The following is a 20133-nucleotide window of genomic DNA, read 5'->3' on the forward strand; positions in this document are numbered from 1 at the left end:
CGACCCTGTTGTCATCAGCACAGCCCACATACCTCATCTTTGGTCAAATCTTGCCATTTTTACCATTTTGTCTCTTGTACACGTTCACCCCTCTCTACTCACACAGCTGCCATCCTTGTCCAGGCCCTTAGCACCGCACATCTGCACAATTACAACAACCTTGTGGGTGTGCTGTCTTGACTCTCTTTATTCCAGTCCACCCTTCCTCCTCTCAGATGCTAAGTATTAAGCCAGCCTGTCATCTTCCACTCCCCATCCACATCCCCAAGTCCAGCACACGTTATTTCTAGAAGCAAATATAAGATCTCTTTGGTTTTTATGGATCTTCACAAACTGGGATTTTCTATCTTTGCATTTTCCTTCCACTTCATCCCTTCTAAGTGCTCAGGCCTCCTTGCTGTTCCAAGATTATGACACTCCTGACTTAGGCATTTCACTTGGAGCTCTCTTTCTCATCTCAGCCTCTCATCTTTCCTAGTTTCCTTCAAATCTATGCTTTCCTCAGTAATACTCTCCCAATTTTGTGACTTTTAGGGGCTTTCTATCATGTCCGGAATACTTTCCTTTCTTCACCTTCACCTCCCGACTTTCTTAAAGACTAAGTGACATCTGACTTTGTGCAAGAAGTCTTTTCTGAACTCCAACTGCTTGTTACCTTATATGTGAGATTATCTTCCCTTTACTCAGTATATGTGTGCATATTAATTATACATAATTTTTTACATGTTATCTCCCCCATTAGAATGTGAGTTCCTTGAGGGCAGAAGCCATGCTTTTGCCTTTCTTTGTATTCTTGGTGATTATCACATTGCTTAACATATAGTAAAAGCACTTTTGGGTAATGATACCTTTAAAAAACTCCTGGCTTAGTAATAAATTTCTTTAAAAATTGAAATTTTAAATTTAAGCAACAGAATATTAATTTTTGATATTATAATTAAGTTCAATTGACAGAAGAATTAAGCTGAATATGCTGTTATCTCTGCAGTCAGAATGCTGATGACTAAATATTTATTTGTAAAGAAAACCCTGTTGTAACACTAGCTTGCTTCAAATTCAACAACTGAAATTGTATAGTTTAAAAACAACTATAACTTCCCCCACCCCATCCCATGAAAGTATGAATACATGAATCAAAGAAATCATTGCTAAGAGGTTGTTTCTCAGAATAATTATTAAGAACTTATATCAACAGAGGTTAAAAATTATCTCTTCCTGTAAAAAGAGGCTCATTAAATAGGTTTTTAACAAATAACAATATAACTAGCAATAATAGTAATAACAACATAAAATAAAAAGCAGGGAAAACATATAAACAGTGGAAAAAATACAACTATTTTAATTTAAAGCATGTTTCCCCATTAAATACATTACATACATACATCCTCATGAATACTTATAGAATCTTGAAAATAAGACAATTTCCTCCCATTTCACGTTATTATATTTACAATTTTTTTAAATACATATATACAAGTACAAATTATACAAGTCTTTACAAAATAGAATCGGAAATAAAGGATGTGATATTGCTTCTTGTCTCTTTTGTTTTTTGTCACTTTGAGCTTTCCTGATAAAACATTTCATTTTACTTAGCAATCTTAATTTCTTCAATAATGGTTTAAGAAATATTTCCCATGTCTATTAATTTTAGGACAGTTGTCTGCTGGTGGATCTATGAATTTTTAGTAATTTACTTAATTTTATTCAGATGAATTAGACAAAAGGGCTTGTGTATTTATCAATGCCAATTCTTCATCTGCAATCAAATCATTTTCCACCATATTTGTTCCACTTAATGTTTTTAATGTTGTCATTGGAGGAGAATTCAATGTATTTTTCTTATTGGGTTTGCTGCTGTAGTTGTTGCCACAGCTCCGTGGTGGCTGAAATGCTTTCTGTGCAGCTGGAGAAACAAAAGTACAAATTGGGCTAATTGGTGGAGGTAAAGGCAGTCTACTGAAGAAATCCAACGATCTTCTCTTTTTGCAGATTTTGGGGTCATCCATTTTTCTGTTTCCTCTACAATCTGATGTTGGGGTTATTTTGTCTGAGCTAGTGGTAAGACCAGAATTCCCTTCAGGACAGAGATGACTTGGTTCGCTATGAGAAGTGGTTATCTAATAGGAGGCAAAAATTCAACAGAGAAAGAATAACCCTAAGTCAAATAAATGCTTTAATAGCATAAGTCATATTATTTAATGCCTGTAATATCAATTAATTCTTTCAGAAGGAAATATTTTAAAATAAAGGCGTTTTATAATAACATTTAAAAAAAAAAAAAAAAAAAAAAAAAAAGGACAAAGAGACCCAGGGGAGAAAAAAGGTAAAAATTTACAGGTTTAAATAAAGATAATGGACTTGTAAAAAATAGTGAAGACAGGTATATTCAAACAACCATAACACTGTCTTGAATTATAATTCTAGAAATCACTATTGCAATGTAAAATTCCAAATAAAACTAGTTTATATGGTAAGGGAAGATGAAAAAGCCATTCCTTAAAATAACAGAACTGAAAGGAACTTAAAATAGGTATCCCCATACAAAACATTAACTGACTTTCTATCCCTTAGCAAGTAAGTGCTCACCACTCTGGATCTGTTTGAGGATTTTTGGTGATAAGAAACTTACTACCTTATTAGGTGGGACCTTAGATATTTAGCTTGTTGTCATTGTGGATGAAGTTCCCATGTACTCAACAAATGTACTGTTACTAACATCTGTCTTTTAATTCAAGTTCTTTCTATTGGAGCCAAGCAGAATTAATCTCAAAATTGATTTCCACATGGCAACCTTTCAAGTATTTCAAAATAATTATTATTCTCCTTCTCTCGCCTGCATTTACTCCCTCCCCACTCAATATTTTACTCTTTGGGTTCATCTCTAGTTCCTTTAACTAAGTTTGACATAGCAGAGTTTTGAATCCTTTCACCATCCTACTGCCACATTCTTCCCAGATGGATAATAATCTTTGAGGGAAAAAATGAAACCAGACTCTAACCAAACAAAATACTTCAACCAGGACAGAGAATAACCCTCACTCACCATATTTCTATTAATGTAATTTAGGCTCTTCTAACACAAAGTTGACTCTTGATAAACTCTGCATCAAATAAGATATTTAGATGCTTTCACCTAACCTGATTGACCACAATTGTCACAACCTATCTTGCACCGTTAATTATTTTGAACCTGTATACAAGAACCATATACACCAAATTTCATCATTTTGTAGTCTTGACATAATTCTAGTCAAATATTTTTACATCCCAGGCAATGAAATCTGTCAAATACTAGCTATTTCTCCTTGCTTCACTTCATCTACAAATCTGACATACAATCAACATGCCCAATAGAACCCTGTGGCACTCTCACTGGACCTCTCCTCTTAGATCTATATCAGTTCATTCAATGACATTCCTTGGGAGTATGACTTTTAAGTCAACCAATCAATGAACTTCTAAATCCATTTCAATGTACTGATTTGTTTACACCACTTCATCTTGTCCCTGAGGATACCATTAAGATTCTGTCCAATGCTTTGATGACTTCCAGGTATAATTACAGTAGTAAGAAGACCCTAGAATTCTATAGCACTTTAAAGTCTGTAAAGTGCTTTATAAAATTTGATCTCCTTCAATCCTCATATGAACCTTGTAATATTGGTATTATGGTTAGACCTATTTTTATAGAGGAGGAAACAGTGGGAGAGATTAAGCAACTTGCCCAATATGTCTTATGTGAAGCAGGATCTTCCTACTTTCAAGACCTGCATTCTGTCCACTATACCATCTGCCATTTTCTTGAGTGACTAATATAGGAACTGTGTTAAAAGCAATTTCAATTATCCTAAGATAGTAGCATGTCATTTCCTTAATGAAATGTAAGTTCTTGGAAGGAAGGAATTGTTTTGCTGAATATCTTATCTATTCCTAAGGCCAGCAAAGTCCCTGGCATATAACAGGCTCTTAATAAATGGTCAACTACTAAACTAAATCCTGGAATTAGAAACTCAGCCTGCAAAGGCAGACTCCAAAAGTGGTTTTGTGGTTGTTGTTAAACAGTAAAACACCCATATTCCAGATTTCCTTTGCCTGATACTATAATTCATACTTAAATGATACTGAAATAAAAATTTGCATTTATTACTAAACATCACATAGTCATTTAGCACATGCTCTTAGTAGTGCCAACTTACCACATGCTCCAGGCCAAGTTTTGCTTGAGGAGATGGTGAATCTAAATTATATTCCTTGACTGTATTTGGTTGTTTGGAATTATGTATGTTGTGCAGATGAGTAAGTTTACTTTCTGCATCATTGCAAAACAGGTCAATATTCTAAAATGACAAAATGATAAAAGCTTTGTGAAATGAAAACTCACAACAAAAAAATTTATAAATTTAGAGCTGGAAAGAGACTTAAGAGGTGATCTGTCTAAGGCTGATCTCTTCACAATCACTCTTTTCAAAGTATATTTAGGAACTAGAATCAAAGGATGAACTGAAGAAGCAGGGTCTGATGGCAGCCCTAAAAACACTAAAACATACTTCAACATAGATAGGACTACCAATAGTGGCAGATCTGAAGTCCAAGGTAATCAAAGTATCTACACAAACAAAAGAAGTGTGGGAGAGAAAGAGACAGACAAAAATCTACTCTTTACTTCTTTAACTAAATGGTAGAGACTTGCCATCCTTCATTTAGATAATACAAAAAAAAAAAAAAAAAAAAAAAGACATAGATTTAGGTAGAATATACTCCTACTCTACTAGTACAGGGTACAATGAGGATAATTTCCCTATTCTTCTATTTAGAACCACAAATATTAAAATACCTGGGCAAAGAGTATAAAAGAATGGAAGTGAATTTTAAATTCAAATACTCAGATTACATATAGTCTTGGACAATTCATAGCTAACTTAACACAGTAGGCACCACAGTGATGTGTTGCTTCTTTTCAATGTGAGTTGTGTCCAACTCTTCAGGACCATCCCATTTGTGGTTTTCTTGGCAAAGATACTAGAATGGTTTTCCATTTCCTTTTCTAGTTTACTTTACAGATGAAGAAACTGAGGCAAACAGGGTTAAGTGACTTGCCCAAGGGAACACAGCTAGGAAGTCTCTGAGGATGGATTTGAACTCATCTTTTCTTGACTCCAGGGCCAGTGTTCTATCCACTAAATCACAGGTGCCACTGCAGTGACAGCTGGATTGAATTCAACCTAGGTGGCTCTTCAGTTTATGAGTTATACCGAATTTCTGGTGTTTAACCTATGTAGTTCATTCACTGATTTACATCTCCTGTCTTCCTTCCTGTGGTTTCCCTTAATTAAGTTAAGCAATGTAAAGGTCACTTTCTTCTTCCTTAGCATTGCTCATTGATCCTGAACATAGAATTTTTATTTAAAAAAAAATAGTCTTGCTATTTTTGCTACTTTAAGATCTATGGTTATAATAAGAAGCAATTTTACCTCAACAGAACTTTTCAATTTGCTGAATGCCTCTTGAAAATGACTTTCCTTTGGACTGGCAGAAAATGAAGAAAATTCTCCAGCAAATAAGGTAGGAATTCCTGATCTGGATTCTGTTCTCCACTGAAGGTTGCTTGCAGCTATCAGTGTATTCAGTTTAATAACATCTTCATTAAGGTCTATCCAGAACTTTATTGCTAGTACATTATAATATTCATCTGACAAGTACACCAAAGGTGCAATACCTGGAATTTTTTAAAAAGAAAGAATATATTTACCAGTTATATAGGACAAATTCAGAAATGCAGACAAATACAAATGTGCCCACTCAGTTTTTAGTGTATCCCAAGGATAAAAACAAAACTCAAGAAAACAAATTTGGAAAAATCTGTGAAGTCTCTTAAATGATTTACCCCCCAGTGAGTGACTAAGAATTCTCCATCAATCAAAATAAGAGACTCTGTGACAACAAGAATAATAATGACACTAATATTTTATAGCACTCAAGTTTTACAACCCAGCCACTACCCACAGCTCATGTGATCCTTATAGCATCCTTTAAGTGACTGGTCCAGGGGCACACAGCTGGTGTTTAAAATAGGATTCTAATATAGAGCTAAGTCCAGGATTCTACTGACCACATCCCCTAGTTTAAGATTGAAATTAAACAATCATGCAGTTTTATCATTAGTCCTATTTGGACATGAGGGTACCCAAATGCAAACAACGAGAAAAGATCAAGAAAATCATTAAGAACAAATTACTTCAGTGAATGAGATACAATGAATGGGTCCCTGTTGCATACATAACAAAATATTTAAAGACCAAGAAGAAATTACTTGTCTTGGTCTAGATAATCAGATTTTGGTCTGAGCAAATATTAATTTTTAAAATACAAGAATTAAGAACCACATGCAAAGTTAGCTTGTTACATTAAAATCTAATTTGAAAATTATTATTCTTAAAAGTTCTGAGAAGATGCTCTATTTGGAATCAGTCAGGAGATCCCTGGGTCTGAATCTCACTTCTGCCTCTTGGAAGGGGATGAGTAAGATCACAAGAAAATCACAATCTCTTTGAAACTTAATTTTATCTTTAAAAGATAAAAATACTTGTAGTAATACTCCTTTCAAAGATTATGAGAAATCAAAGTAACAGAAGTAGAACACATACCTCAAAGTACTAATACTGGCTTAATACTGGTTTCATAGGTTACTCAGTTTAGTATACTAATGAAGCCTGCAATATGTACCAAGAATTTTCTCCAATCCTTTATGATTAATTTTGTTTTTATTTCAGTTCATGTCTGACTCTTCATGACCCTATTTGGGTTTTCTTGGCATAGACACAGGAGTGGTTTGCTATTTCCTTTTCTGGCTCATTTTACAGATAAGGAAACTGAGGTAAACAAGGGTAAATGATTTGCTCGGGGTCCTACAGCTAGGAAGTATCTGAAGCAAAATTTGAATCTATAAAGATGTCTTCTTGATTCTAAGCCTAATGCTCTATCCAAAGCACCACTTTCTATAATTAACAGTAGTATTAGCTAGTATTTATAACAATAATATATTATATGTAATAACATTATTATAACATCTAATTATTACAACAATAATAAAAAGAAAGTAAGATAAATATATAATTACTACCATTATCTACCAGGATGAAATTCAGAATACATAAATAAAAATGTCACATGCAATCCCATTCAGAATACCTGGTTTTTTGGTGATGAAAATTACAAATCCTACTATGTCTACTTCAGCAAAAGATGGTTGAAAGGATGGATCCACCAACTTGCTCAATGGCAATGCTTCCCTTGGTTGATAAACTTGGAACAGTGTTTCATGAGAGACCTACAAAAAACATTTTTTAAAACATCCTGCTTCCATAAGTTTCATAAATATAGCATAAATTTATTGTTATTGTAAAAATGAGAGTTAAAAGGTTCATACCGGCAGCTGTTGATATTGAGTTTTCTTGGTTGCTGTTAATCGGATATGAGTGCTATCAGATTTGCTTTTAGATGGTGATGCTGCCAAGTGATAGATTCTGTATCGATTTCCCTCCTTTAGTAGAGAATATATATCTGATAATGGACGCCAGATGCTCAATATAACTATTTAAAAATAACATTTCAAAGGAATTATTTGAACTTAAAAAAAAAGATAATGAAGTTCAAAAGAGAAGTGGTTTAAGTTTTCAGTAATAATTACACAGGCAGTACAATTCACATACCAAATTCTTCATCTTGCACTTGTGATTATTTAGCCATAAAAAGTTATTAATGTAGTTTAAAAAAACTAATAGAAGATAAGTAACTCATTTATGTATAAAAATTACTGACCTGAATCTTTCTCTTGTTTCCCATAGTTAATGACTCGTAACTTCCAAACCATAGTCACATCTCTTTTGGACAATCCTTGTTCCTCCATTTCAGCAGCTGCTACAGCCTTTCTGAATTCTGACTGTAACTGTGCTTGCTTTTTATCATTCAACATCTGCCTGTGATTATTCAAAGCTCTTAACTGCTCTTTGCTGAAACAGCCCTGTGACCACAAAAAAAAATCTTCTTGTGTATGTACACATTTTAAAATGTTGATCAAGAAAATATTTAGGGAATGGATGCCCATCAATTGGAGAATGGTTGAGTAAATTGTGGTATATGAATGTTATGGAATATTATTGTTTTGTAAGAAATGACCAGCAGGACAAATACAGAGAGGATTGGCGAGACTTACATGAACTGATGCTGAGTGAAATGAGCAGAACCAGGAGATCATTATATACCTCAACAACGATACTGTATGAGGATGTATTCTGATGGAAGTGGATTTCTTCAACAAAGAGAAGATCTAATTTTGTTTCAATTGATCAAGGATGGACAGAAGCAGCTACACCCAAAGAAAGAACACTAGGAAATGAATGTAAATTGCTTGCATTTTTGTTCTTCTTCCCAGGTTATTTATACCTTCTAAATCCTATTCTCCCTGAACAACAAGACAACTGTTTGGTTCTGCACACATATATTGTATCCAAGATCTACTGTAACCTATTTAACATGTATAGGACTGCTTGCCATCTGGGGGAGAGGGTGGAGGGAAGGAGGGGAAAAATCGGAACAGAAGTGAGTGCAAGGGATAATGCTGTAAAAAATTACCCTGGCATAGGTTCTGTCAATAAAAAAGTTATTAAAAAAAATAATAAATAAATAAATACAATGGAGAGGCCAAGGAATTTTAGGATGGAAAAAATAAACTATTTGTTATTATGGCAAATAGATAATTTGGATTAAAAAAATAGAAAAAAAGCCCACCAAAACTTAATATGAGAGGAATTGAAATCTCATTGCAAGTTGCTGAATAAATAGATAAGAAAGTGAAAAAAAAAAAAAAAAGAAAATATTTAGGACAATTTTTAAAAATCTGTTTTCTGTAGCCAATTGAGAAGATGCTAGTAAGAGATTAAAATGTGCTAAAAATTATTAAGTATATCTTCTTTATAAAGTGGACAATTATTCAGAAATCAACATCCTTTGAAGCCATAAACTGTTATATTCTCAAAGTACCTAATGAACTTTTTTTTTTTCTGAATGAAAAAAGTTTATTATAGGTCTATTGTATACAAAGCACTGTGCTAAACATTGGAAATACATAGAAAAACAAGACAGTCTCTACTTTTAAGGAGCTTCCCATTCTAATGGTGGAAGCAATACATATAGGAGATTTTAACTTCAGTTCAGATGGAGAGAGTCCAGCCATCCACTAAGGAACTTTTTTTTTTAAAGTGTTGGAACTAGAATTTGAATTTTCCTTTTCCTTTTTTTTTTTTTTTTTTAAATTATTATAGTTTTTTATTGACAAAACATATGCATGGGTAATTTTTCAACAATGACCCTTGCAAAAACTTCTGTTTCCACATTTCCCCTCCTTTCCTCCACCTCCTCCCCTAGAGGGCAGGTAGTCCCATACATGTTAAATATGTTAAAGTATATATTAAATACAACATATGTATACATATTTATATAGTTATCTTGTTGTACAAGAAAAATTGGATTTAGAAAGAAGGTAAAAATAACCTGGGAAGAAAAACAAAAAGCAAGCAAACAATAACAGAAAGAGTGTAAATGCTATGTTGTGGTCCACACTCATTTCCCAGTGTTCTTTCGCTGGGCGTAACTGGTTCTGTTCATTACTGATTAATTAGAACTGAATTGGATCCTTTCCTTGCTTAAGATAGTCACTTCCATCAGAATTGCTCATCACATAGTATTGCTGTTGAAGTATATAATGATCTCCTGGTTCTGCTCATTTCACTTAGCATCTGTTCATTCATGTATGTTTCTCCAAGCCTCTCTGTATTCATCCTGCTGGTCATTTCTTACAGAACAATAATATTCCATAACATTCATATACCACAATTTATTCAGTCATTCTTCAATTGATGGGCATCCATTCAATTTCCAGTTTCTAGCCACTACAAAAAGGGCTGCCACAAACATTTTTGCACATATAGGACCCTTTCCCTTCTTTAAGATCTCTTTGGGATATAAGCCCAGTACAAACACTGCTGGATCAAAGGGATGCACAGTTTGATAACTTTTTGAGCATAGTTCCAAATTGCTCTCCAGAATGGTTGAATCCATTCATAACTCCACCAGTAATGCATCAGTATTCCAGTCTTCCCACATCCCCTCCATTATTTGTCATTATCTTTCCCTGTCATTCTAGCCAATCTGACAGGTGTGTAGTGGTATCTCAGAGCTGTCTTAATTTGCATTTCTCTGATCAATAGTGATTTGGAACACTTTTTCATATGACTAGAAATAGTTTCAACTTCCTCATCTGAAAACTGTTCATATCCTTTGACCATTTATCAATTGGAGAATGGCTTGATTTCTTATAAATTAGAGTCAATTCTCTATGTTTTGGAAATGAGGTCTTCATCAGAACCTTTCTGACAACATGTTTGATATAATCAAAATTTTCTATTCTGTGATCAATGATGATCTCTAGTTCTTCTTTGGTCACAAATTCCTTCTTCTTTCACAGGTCTAAGAGATAAACTATCCTGTATTCTTCTAATTTATTTATAATCTCATTCTTTATTCCTAAATCATGAACCCAGATCTTATCTTGGTGTATGGTGTTAAGTGTGAGTCAATGCCAATTATAACCTGGAAACTGGTTTAGGTAAAAGCAATCTGTTTTTTTCCCCCAGATGTATTTTATTTTATTTTTAAACATATGAGTGTGAGAGAGAGAGAGAGAGAGAGAGAGAGAGAGAGAGAGAGAGAGTGTGTGAGTGTGTGTGTGTGTAAACTTTTAAAAACATATGAGTGTGAGAGAGAGAGAGAGAGAGAGAGAGAGAGAGAGAGAGTGTGTGAGTGTGTGTGTGTGTAAACTTTTAAAATACACATTTTTTTATGAATAATGGGAGAGAAAAATCAGAAAAAGGAAAAAACAGAAAAAACAAGCAAACAAAAAAAGTGAACATAGCATGTGATGATTTACATTCAATCTCCTTAGTTCTTTTTCTGGACACTGATGGCATTTTTTTGTCAATCTCTACTGGGACTGTTTTGGATCACTGAACCACTAGAAAGAACCATCTCTTTCATAGTTGGTCATCTCACATTCTTGCTGTTATTCTGTACAATGTATTCCTGGTTGTTTCCTTCTCTCAATATCAGCTCGTGTAAATCTTTCCAAGCCTTTCTAAAATCAGCTTGTTCATCATTTTTATAGAACAATAATATTCCATAACTTTCATATACCATAACTTATTCAGCCATTCCCCAATTGATAGGTATCTACTTGTTTTCCAATTCTTTGCACGTAAAGCATAGTAAACCACAGGTAAGATATCATTGACAACAACAAAAGACAAGGAATTTCAAAACAGAGGACAGTGTAGAGCCGAAACACCTAACAATTAGATTGAGATAAGAGAAGGAAGTGAAGTCAGGATAGGGGTAATGGCTTAAGCAAGTGATGAAAAATAGACAGACTGGAGATTTTAATAACCATGAAGAATGGGTTCAGGAGAGGTTAGATATAGGGAAAAGTGGAGTAATGGGATACGACTCAAGTTTCTAATTAGAAAAGTTGAACAACTATGGGTAAAGTTTAGATTTCGCGTGTTACCATTCCTATTTGTGGATAAAATTGCACAAAGCCCGTCATGTGATTCAAGAAGGTTGAATTGGGGTATCTAAGGGATTTGAGGTAGCATATCTGTAAATATTAGTACAAAGGCAAGAATTAAGAGGAATAGAAGATGATGATGTGGGTATTCCTTGAGAAAAAAAGAATGACTTAAGAGCAAGTATATTACAGGCATCATAATTTGGATTGGATGGAACATTTTAATTGAATAGAGGTCAAAAGAGGAAAGATGAATAAGATCTATAAGGAAAACCTAAAGTAAATGAAATTAAGGGAAGATTTATGTATAAATTATATGTAGTGTTGCTATCTGGGAAAATGCTAAACAATAATTCTCTCCAGCCACCTATCCTACCTTTCACCTTTAATTCTTGGCAATCAGTCCCTGAAATTTAGCTTCTTATTGCTACCTAATCCAAGGAATTACATCATTTTTCTTAGACTCCCTAGAGGGTACCATATATTCAATTAGTATTTTAATGCATTAAGGAATGAAGTAGATGCAGTTTTCTAAGGTGTTCAGTGTCCCCATAGATATTAGGGTAATTGGATCATCTAAATGACTCACCTCAATGTAAGCTGGATCTGGTGCGTTTTTAACTGCTTCATAAAGGTCTGCACCATCCTGCAAAGCACGAACCTGCTGTCTTGTTAGAATACGTGACAGCCCATGCTGTGTTGCACTGTTTTCTTTTTAAAAAAACAAATAAAATTAAAATGCCAGAAATACATATATATTTATTTACAACCTTTTTTTTTTGCTGAGGTAATTGGGGTTAAGTGACTTGCCCAGGGTCACCACAGCTACCATAGTGTTAAGTGTCTGAGGCCAGATCTGAACTCAGGTCTTCCTGACTTCAGGGCTGGTGCTCTATCCACTGTGCCACCTAGCTGACCCTACAACTTTTAAAAATAAATTGTAAACTAATGAACCAAGTTACACACTGAATATTTCAAAAACTATATATACAAAAACCAGAAAGTAATTTTATATTAAGTTTTCAACTACTCTAATAAAACCAAACTGGCTATTTCATTCCTTTGATAGTAATACATTTACTATGGAATAAAAGGGAAAGAATTTATTTATATAAGTGTACTCAAAATAGCAATGATCTAGTGAGATATTTTAAACCAATGATATCGCTATTATTTTCTCTAAGATGTACAATTTAGTATTATAGGAAAAAGTGAAGTATTAAAATCTTCAAACAAATAAAAAAGCTAGATAGATTTACATATGGTGGAGTATCTGCTGCTTCTGATAACTGCTGTCCAGATATATAAACCAGAAATAAATATGGATGTGGAGATTTTTTAAAAAACTATAAATGAGAAATATAAGGAAAAACTAAAGAAACTACAAGTTGATAGGAGAGGAATAATCATCAAGTAATCTCTCCTAAAGTCCTTAACCTTTCAGAAATTGAAAGTTAAGCTATAGTTCGGGGTAAAGGTATAAGGACAGGAGGAGATCACTAAAAGTCATAATGAGGAAAGAATACAAAGTATTCTGTAAAAACTCTGATCAGAATTGCAGGAAGACCTATGGAATGGACACAAGTGCCAATGTAGCTGAAAGCTCTAGTGAAAGAATGAAAATAGAAGAAATGGCTCAGAAAAGGTGGGGCCTGAGGAAAAAGAATGGAAAACCAGAACTCAAAATTCAGGATTTGTTAAAGTCAAAAGATGGAAAAACTGAACAGACACAAGAGACTGAATATCAAAGGCTACTGATCTGGAAAACAGCATGGAAAGTAAATCTAAGAGTCACTTGGGCTCCCTCACAATGATGAAACAAAAAAGTTGAACATCAAATTTCAAGACAATTCAATAATTACTTACTAACCTACTCTATGTTGGACATTGTGCTTGTGAGGAGTACACAAGCTTAAAAACAAAAAACGGTCCCTGTCCTCAAATAGCTTACATTCTATTGGTGAAATGGACAGAGCACTAGACATAGATTATTTAGAATCGACAGTGATTAGGGAAAAAACAAGAGAGGGAAGAGAAAGGATTAAGCATTTATGTTGCACCTGCACTTTTACAATTATTATCTCATTTGATTTTCATAACAACCCTGAGAGGTGGGGTGCTAACAGTGCCCCTCTCCCCCTTTTAAAGTTGAGGAAACTGAGACTAAGTGACTTGCCCAGGGTCACATAGCTAATAAGTGTAAGAGGCCAAGACTGAACTCGTCTTTCCTGGCTCTAGACCCACCTGCCTCCAAAAAAAAAAAAAAAAAATCTATAAAACTAGAAACATAAGAAATATAAAAAAATATGTTCACAGGATTATAAAATAAGAGCTAGGTAAGACCTTTAAATTATTATACATGAAGAATTGAGGTCCAGAAATAGCAAGTGATTTGTCTATGATCATAAGGATTCTATATGGCAGAGCCAGGATTTGAATTTGAATCTTCTAACTCCAAATTCAATACACTTTCCACTGCACTTTTTACTGGTACTCTCCAAACTTCAGAAGGAAGAGTAGTAGTCAAACAGGGTCTCCCATATGACTATGTATCTTATTTCTTTAAAAAAAAAAAAAAATTTAACCCCCCATTACATTTAAAATTGTCTTTAACATTTAAAAAAATTTTGATTTCCAAATTCTCTCATCTCCCCTCTCTGAGATGATAAATAATCTAATATAGGTTATACATGGGCCAGTATGTAAAACATATCCCATTTTGTGGGAGAAAGACAGAAGGATGGATTGTAGAAGAAAAAAAGGAAGGAAGGATTCTAGTAAGGAAGAAAAGAAGGAAGGAAAGGAAGGATTTAGAATCTATCAGTTCTTGGAGGCAGATAGCATCATTTTTGTCTTGAGTTCTTTAGGATTGCCCTGGATCACTGTTTTGGTGAGAATAGCTAAGTCATTCATATCTGCTCATCATACAATGTTGTTACTGCATATAATGTTCTTTTGGTTCTGCTCACTTCACTCTGCATAGTTCATGCAAGTCTTTCAGGTTGTTCTGAAATCATCCTGCCTATCATTCATTTTTTTAAAAAAATGTACTTTCATCTTTTGATGTGTTTGTTTCCAGCCTAATTTCCAGCTTTCTCCTGGGAAAGAGGACTAGGACCTTCCACTTATGAATAATCATTCTCACCTGTAGTCATACCCTACATATCCCAGGGATTTTAAACTACCGTAGGTCCATCGTCCAAATCCTATTCCTATCCCCTTCAACTCTCCTACCCCAAAGTCTGCACACTCTTTCCACTTTTCCCTTTGGAATGCCTGTTCCAAACATCCCTTCATCCTAAATTTTTTCTTCTCTTACTCTTTCCATCTTCTTGCTATTACTGAAACCTATCAAACCCACTGATGACATGGCCTCCTGGGCCACTTTTTTTCAGTAATGACTGCACCTTCACTCATTTCCCTCTGTAGGAATAAGGGAATTGAAATAAAACTCCTTACTCCCCATTGTCATTTCCAGGTTCCTCTTCTATCCCCAACACTTAGCAAGTTCTCATTTGAGGTTCATACTATCCATATTCACCACCTAATCAAAACCTGGTAACTAGATCTCAAGGTTACTCTCCTTCCTTCCTTAATATCTCAATTCTCATCTCCTCCTCACTTCATATCTTTATACTTGGAAACTTCAACATAAATACTGACTGCCTCAAACAACCTAAATACTCAGTTCCCTCAACCTATTCACTTTCCATAAGATACTCCTCCACCTCTCTTCAGGCACACACATAGATGCTCATCCCCTAGATTTTGCTATCACCTACAAATGTACCACCTCCATGTTTAAAAATTCCCAACCCTTCTTATTCTGGTCATAATCTATTGGTTTTCTATTCCCTCTGCCTTCACTTAAACCCCATTCTTTAGCCATATCATGATCTTCAGTCCCTCGCGCTCTAGGTTTTCTTTCAAGCCATTTCCCCGTGTTAGTCACTCTCTCATCCTTCCCCCAGATTCGTCCCATGGTGAACAAGTTCAATTCTACATACACAGTCTTCACCTCTCGACTTTCTAGCCCTCTTAACATGTCACTGATTGGACTCTGACAAATCTCAGTCTTGGATCACTCCCACTATTTATAGCCTTATACATACATGGTGGAAATGAAGGTGAAGACAATCATGTAACTGTTCTCAATGTGTCTACTACAAATTTGTTATACAACTCCAAGTGGACCTTCACTGCTATTAGGCAATTTTATCATACTTCCTTTTCAAATCACTGTCCCTTTCTCCATCTTTAGAAGTGACTCTTCTAAACTTTTCATCTTTCCTCAAACCTCCCACCCTCAGCTGAGAATTTTGCTTCATGCTTCACAGAAGTTTGTACATTTGCCATGACCTCTCCCCTTTTCCTTATCTCCTGTCACTCATGTGCTTTCTGTCACTATCTCTGCCTTCATCCCTCCTATGAAGATGTGACCCCTTTACTTACCAAGGCTAATCCCTTTACCTGAACAAATGATCCCATTCTATCCCATTTCTTCCATCAGATTGCTCCCTCTGTAATCTCCACTCTTTCACTTCAATCTCTCCCTTTTTATTGGCTCATTCTCTAGTGATTACAAATATGCCCATGTCTTCTTCACCTTCATTTGATCTTTCCATTCATGCTAACTATTGTTCTATTTCTTTTGTCCTTTATAGCCAAATCCCTTGAAAAGACCATTCACAAAAGATGTCTCCATCTTTTTTTTTGGATTGTCAATTCCTTACAAATTGTCTCAGTACTCTTTCTCTTAACCTCTGACACTATTTATTTTTTGACACTATTTATACATCTTCACTAAACAAAAATCTTCTGCCATTTCCATAATGTAGACAACAATTCTACCTGATAAAGTCTATTAACTTTCAATTTTTGATCTGGTTCTTTAGCTGCTGGAAAAAAGGTTATGATGAGTTCTAAAAGAACTCTAAAAGAACTCATCTAAAAGAACTCTAAAAGAAGGGTTTTTTTTTGTTTGTTTGTTCTTTTAAATATGATAATCATATAGTTAAAAATAAGCAACTTTAAGGACAGACTTGTAAGTAAGATAGCACCTAAACAGAGCTTTCAGAAAAGTTAGTCTAGGAGGCAAAGCTGAGAAAACAGTGCTACCTGTAGATAGTCTATACATAGGCCCAGAGATGTACAAGATAAAATCATAGTGAATACAAGCAGAACAATGTGACTGAAAAGTAGAAAAGAAGGTAGCCTTAATCACTGAATGGGCTTTGCTTCAGTCAAAATGAGACCTGGGCAAGACCTTAGCTTAAAAAAGCCCAAGCCTTCCACTATTTTCAGGGCCATCTTCAATCGTCCTAATCTGTATTTGGCCACTGGACCCCAAATGGCCTTGGAGGAGAAAGTGAGGTTGGTGACTGTTGCACAAATTTCCTTCACTCAAATCCAATATATTTCAAGCCATGGCCTCACCTTTCTGATATCATGAACATTTCCTGCCAGAATGAAGGACAAATATCAAAGTAAGTAACATTAGAGGCATACTTGCAGGTGAGAGGAAAAGTCTGTGAAAGCACCTGAGCAGATCTCTCAGGAAAGCTAGAGAATCTAGGAGGCATAGTTAATAAAACAGCATAACCTGGTGACAGTCTATTCAAAGGCCTTGAGATAGGAGATGAAATATCATGTACAAGGATAAACCAATGTGAGCACGAGCCAAACAGTGTGACAGAAAAGTAGTATGTGAAGGAAGCTGATGTTAAATAACTCTGGAAAGGCCAGCTGGAGTCAGAGTGGGAAGAGTTTTAATGTAAGAAAGAGGAGTTTTTATCAGATCCTAGAAATCAGAGGTAGCCACTGTGGTTTTCTGAGCAAGGAAGAATTATCAGATCTGTGCAATAAGTACATCTCTCAGAGAATTAGTAAACTCATAATTCTCATACAAATATGACAATTTTGAACTACCTCACTGAAAATTTTACATAGTGAATAAAGGGAAAACTAACTAGAATATTAAGAATATTGGACAGTGGACAGAACACTAGCCCTGGAGTCAGGAAGAACTGAATTTAATTGTAGCCTCAGACTACTAACTGTGTGATCCTGGACAAGTCATTAAACCCTGTATTCCTTACTTTCCTCATCTGTAAAATGAGCTGGAGAAGAAAATGAAAAACCACTCCAGTATCTTTACCAAGAAAATCCCAAATGGGTCACAAAGAGTCAGAAATGACTGAAAACAACAGAATTCTAGCAAGCATAACTAAATCAAACAATTCCTAGTTGGTAGAAAAACTTACACAAACTCTCTTAACACCAAGCAGAGAAATGATGGTAAAATTTAAAACTTTTAATAATATATTTACATAAGTGAAATTTTGAAATCTTTACCTTCATGTTTTTCAAATTCTGCTTGAATTTTTGTAAGTAAGGCTTCCAGTTTCTTCTGCTGACATTCTGCATGCTTTAAAGCTTCCTTTTCTTCTGCTCGTTCATTACGAAATATATATAATCCAGATAATGTTTTCTCCATCCACTTGAATGTTTTACACAAAATATCTAGATTAAAATTTTAAAATCCAGCTTCCATGCATTCTATCATATTTCCAAAAGAAGGTTGAAAGTTAATAGGCTTTATCAGATAGAATTGTCTATATTATGGTAATGGCATAAGATTTTTGTTTAGTGAAGATGTATAAATATACAGAAGATCCTCATAACTTGGAGATTTCATATTTGAGAATTCCTCCAAATCAATACTTACTGTACTTTTGCAAACATGAGCCTCCTGATGTACATCTATCTGAAGTCAAATAAGGCAATGCTCTACATTCCTATTTCTATATTACACTATAAAGAAGAATTATTGAGCTTACTAGAAATAAGAATCCTTTTCGAGGTCTATCTAATGTCACGTTTTTTCACATCTTTATGTTTTTTGTTGGTGATTTTGCTACTTAAAATGACCCCCCCAAATAATGCTAGCACAAAAAGGTTTTGATGTCCTTACAGAGAAGATATGTAAGTTAGATAAGCTTTGTTCAAGCAAAAGCTATAGTGCTATTAGCCATGAATTCAATGTTAATGTATTAACAATAAAATCCAAAAAAAGTAAGAGGAAATTCACTGATCTGTCAATGAAATTACTCTAGAAAGTGCTGAAGTAAATGTTGTGACCAAAGGTTCACAAGTAACCCAACTCTCTATTTCCCCTCAAAACAAATAATTTGATATTTGCTAATCCAGTGTTCATTGTCAATCTATAGACCATGATTTCCATGAATGACAAGACATGAGTATATTTCTGTATGCAACATGAAGAATGTTTAAATAAATTCAATTGGAAGTATCAAGTTTATGTCATACCTGGGTAGGATAAACTCTTTGAACAACTATATCCACACAGCCAACACTTCCGCCTTCACTAAAGAGTGATGATAAGGGCAATGGAAAAGGTCTGGGATCTGAAAAGAAGCCCAGTTTGGTATACCAACAAGCAGGACGAGTGCTATTAGCTGAAAGCTGGAAAAATTAAATGTGAATAAATTAAAAATTCTCAAAATGAAAAAACTGATTTTAACTTTTCTTTTTTTATCTATATTCAATTTTTCAAAATAGACATTATACTTGTATTAGTTTATATAATCAGAAGTCCAAAAGAGGTGCTCCATCATGGCCTCTGGCTGCTTAATCCCACCAGAGCAAAGGTTCTACTGAGGTAGCACAAGAGGAAGGAAGCTGGTAAGATGTCAGGAAAAGGAACGCTGAACTACAACATTTGACCCCAAATTCACCATTATTTTCCTTGTTACAAATGAACTTTAAATATTGATGGATAGTTGGTATAGGAAATACTTCTTACTTTACCAAAAAGTTTTTAAAAGAATGTTTAATTAGACATTAATTGCACTCAGGTTATTGAATTTATACTTTGAGTAGGTTTTCATTAAATAAAATTTATAAACAGACTTAAAAGCTCAATAATGCAAAAATTCTGTTTAAATTTTACTAATAAATTTTAAGAAACAATAAGATTTTCTTTACCTTTAACATAAGAGATGGCGGAGCTTCAAAAGGTGTGCATGCCTCCTGAGAGCCTATCAGTTCTGCTCCGTGAGTTATAATCTTCTGACCAACAGTCAATTTGCCCCTGTGTAACAGAGCTAAGAGGGGAATGTCCAACAGTGCCTTAATTGCATACCATCCATCTGTAACTTCTATAACTGCTGATTCTTTTTTGGTGTCCACCTTACTGTTTTTATTGTTGGCAGCTATAGACATATTTGTTCCTGATGAAATTATTTCAGAAACACAAAGCACTAATGTTTTTGCAGCTGTTTCATCTCTTTCCATTATCTTTTTAATAGCTGATCTTCTGCTCTTATCAATTTCTATGTCATATCTAAAAAGATAGAATATTAAAAAGTACAAGTTTTATATTTGGTGAACTGGAAAGTCATAGCATTAAAAACAAAACAAAACACCCTACATGGAAGAATTTAAAACACATTCAATCTGGCAAATCATATTGTAATCACATGAATATAAAC

The 20133-nt window shown here is 34.4% G+C and overlaps 1 protein-coding gene across 1 annotated transcript in view; it reads right to left on the reverse strand.

Annotated features, from left to right (window-relative positions):
- Positions 1-1314: 1314 nt before the first annotated feature.
- The window catches only part of BRCA2 (BRCA2 DNA repair associated), a 66104-nt gene continuing 47285 nt past the window's right edge, over positions 1315-20133 (reverse strand). Inside the window, exons 17-26 of the mRNA XM_031960726.1 lie at positions 19628-19985; positions 18950-19105; positions 17975-18119; positions 12210-12331; positions 7822-8023; positions 7430-7593; positions 7192-7330; positions 5475-5719; positions 4200-4340; positions 1315-2120 (exon numbers count right to left, since the gene is read on the reverse strand). Of these exons, the coding sequence (XP_031816586.1) occupies positions 1704-2120; positions 4200-4340; positions 5475-5719; positions 7192-7330; positions 7430-7593; positions 7822-8023; positions 12210-12331; positions 17975-18119; positions 18950-19105; positions 19628-19985 (2089 nt within the window). The 3' untranslated portion in view covers positions 1315-1703. The remainder of the gene's footprint in view (positions 2121-4199; positions 4341-5474; positions 5720-7191; positions 7331-7429; positions 7594-7821; positions 8024-12209; positions 12332-17974; positions 18120-18949; positions 19106-19627; positions 19986-20133) is intronic.

This window comes from Sarcophilus harrisii, chromosome 3 (genome assembly GCF_902635505.1).
Source record: "Sarcophilus harrisii chromosome 3, mSarHar1.11, whole genome shotgun sequence".
Lineage (NCBI taxonomy): Eukaryota > Metazoa > Chordata > Mammalia > Dasyuromorphia > Dasyuridae > Sarcophilus > Sarcophilus harrisii.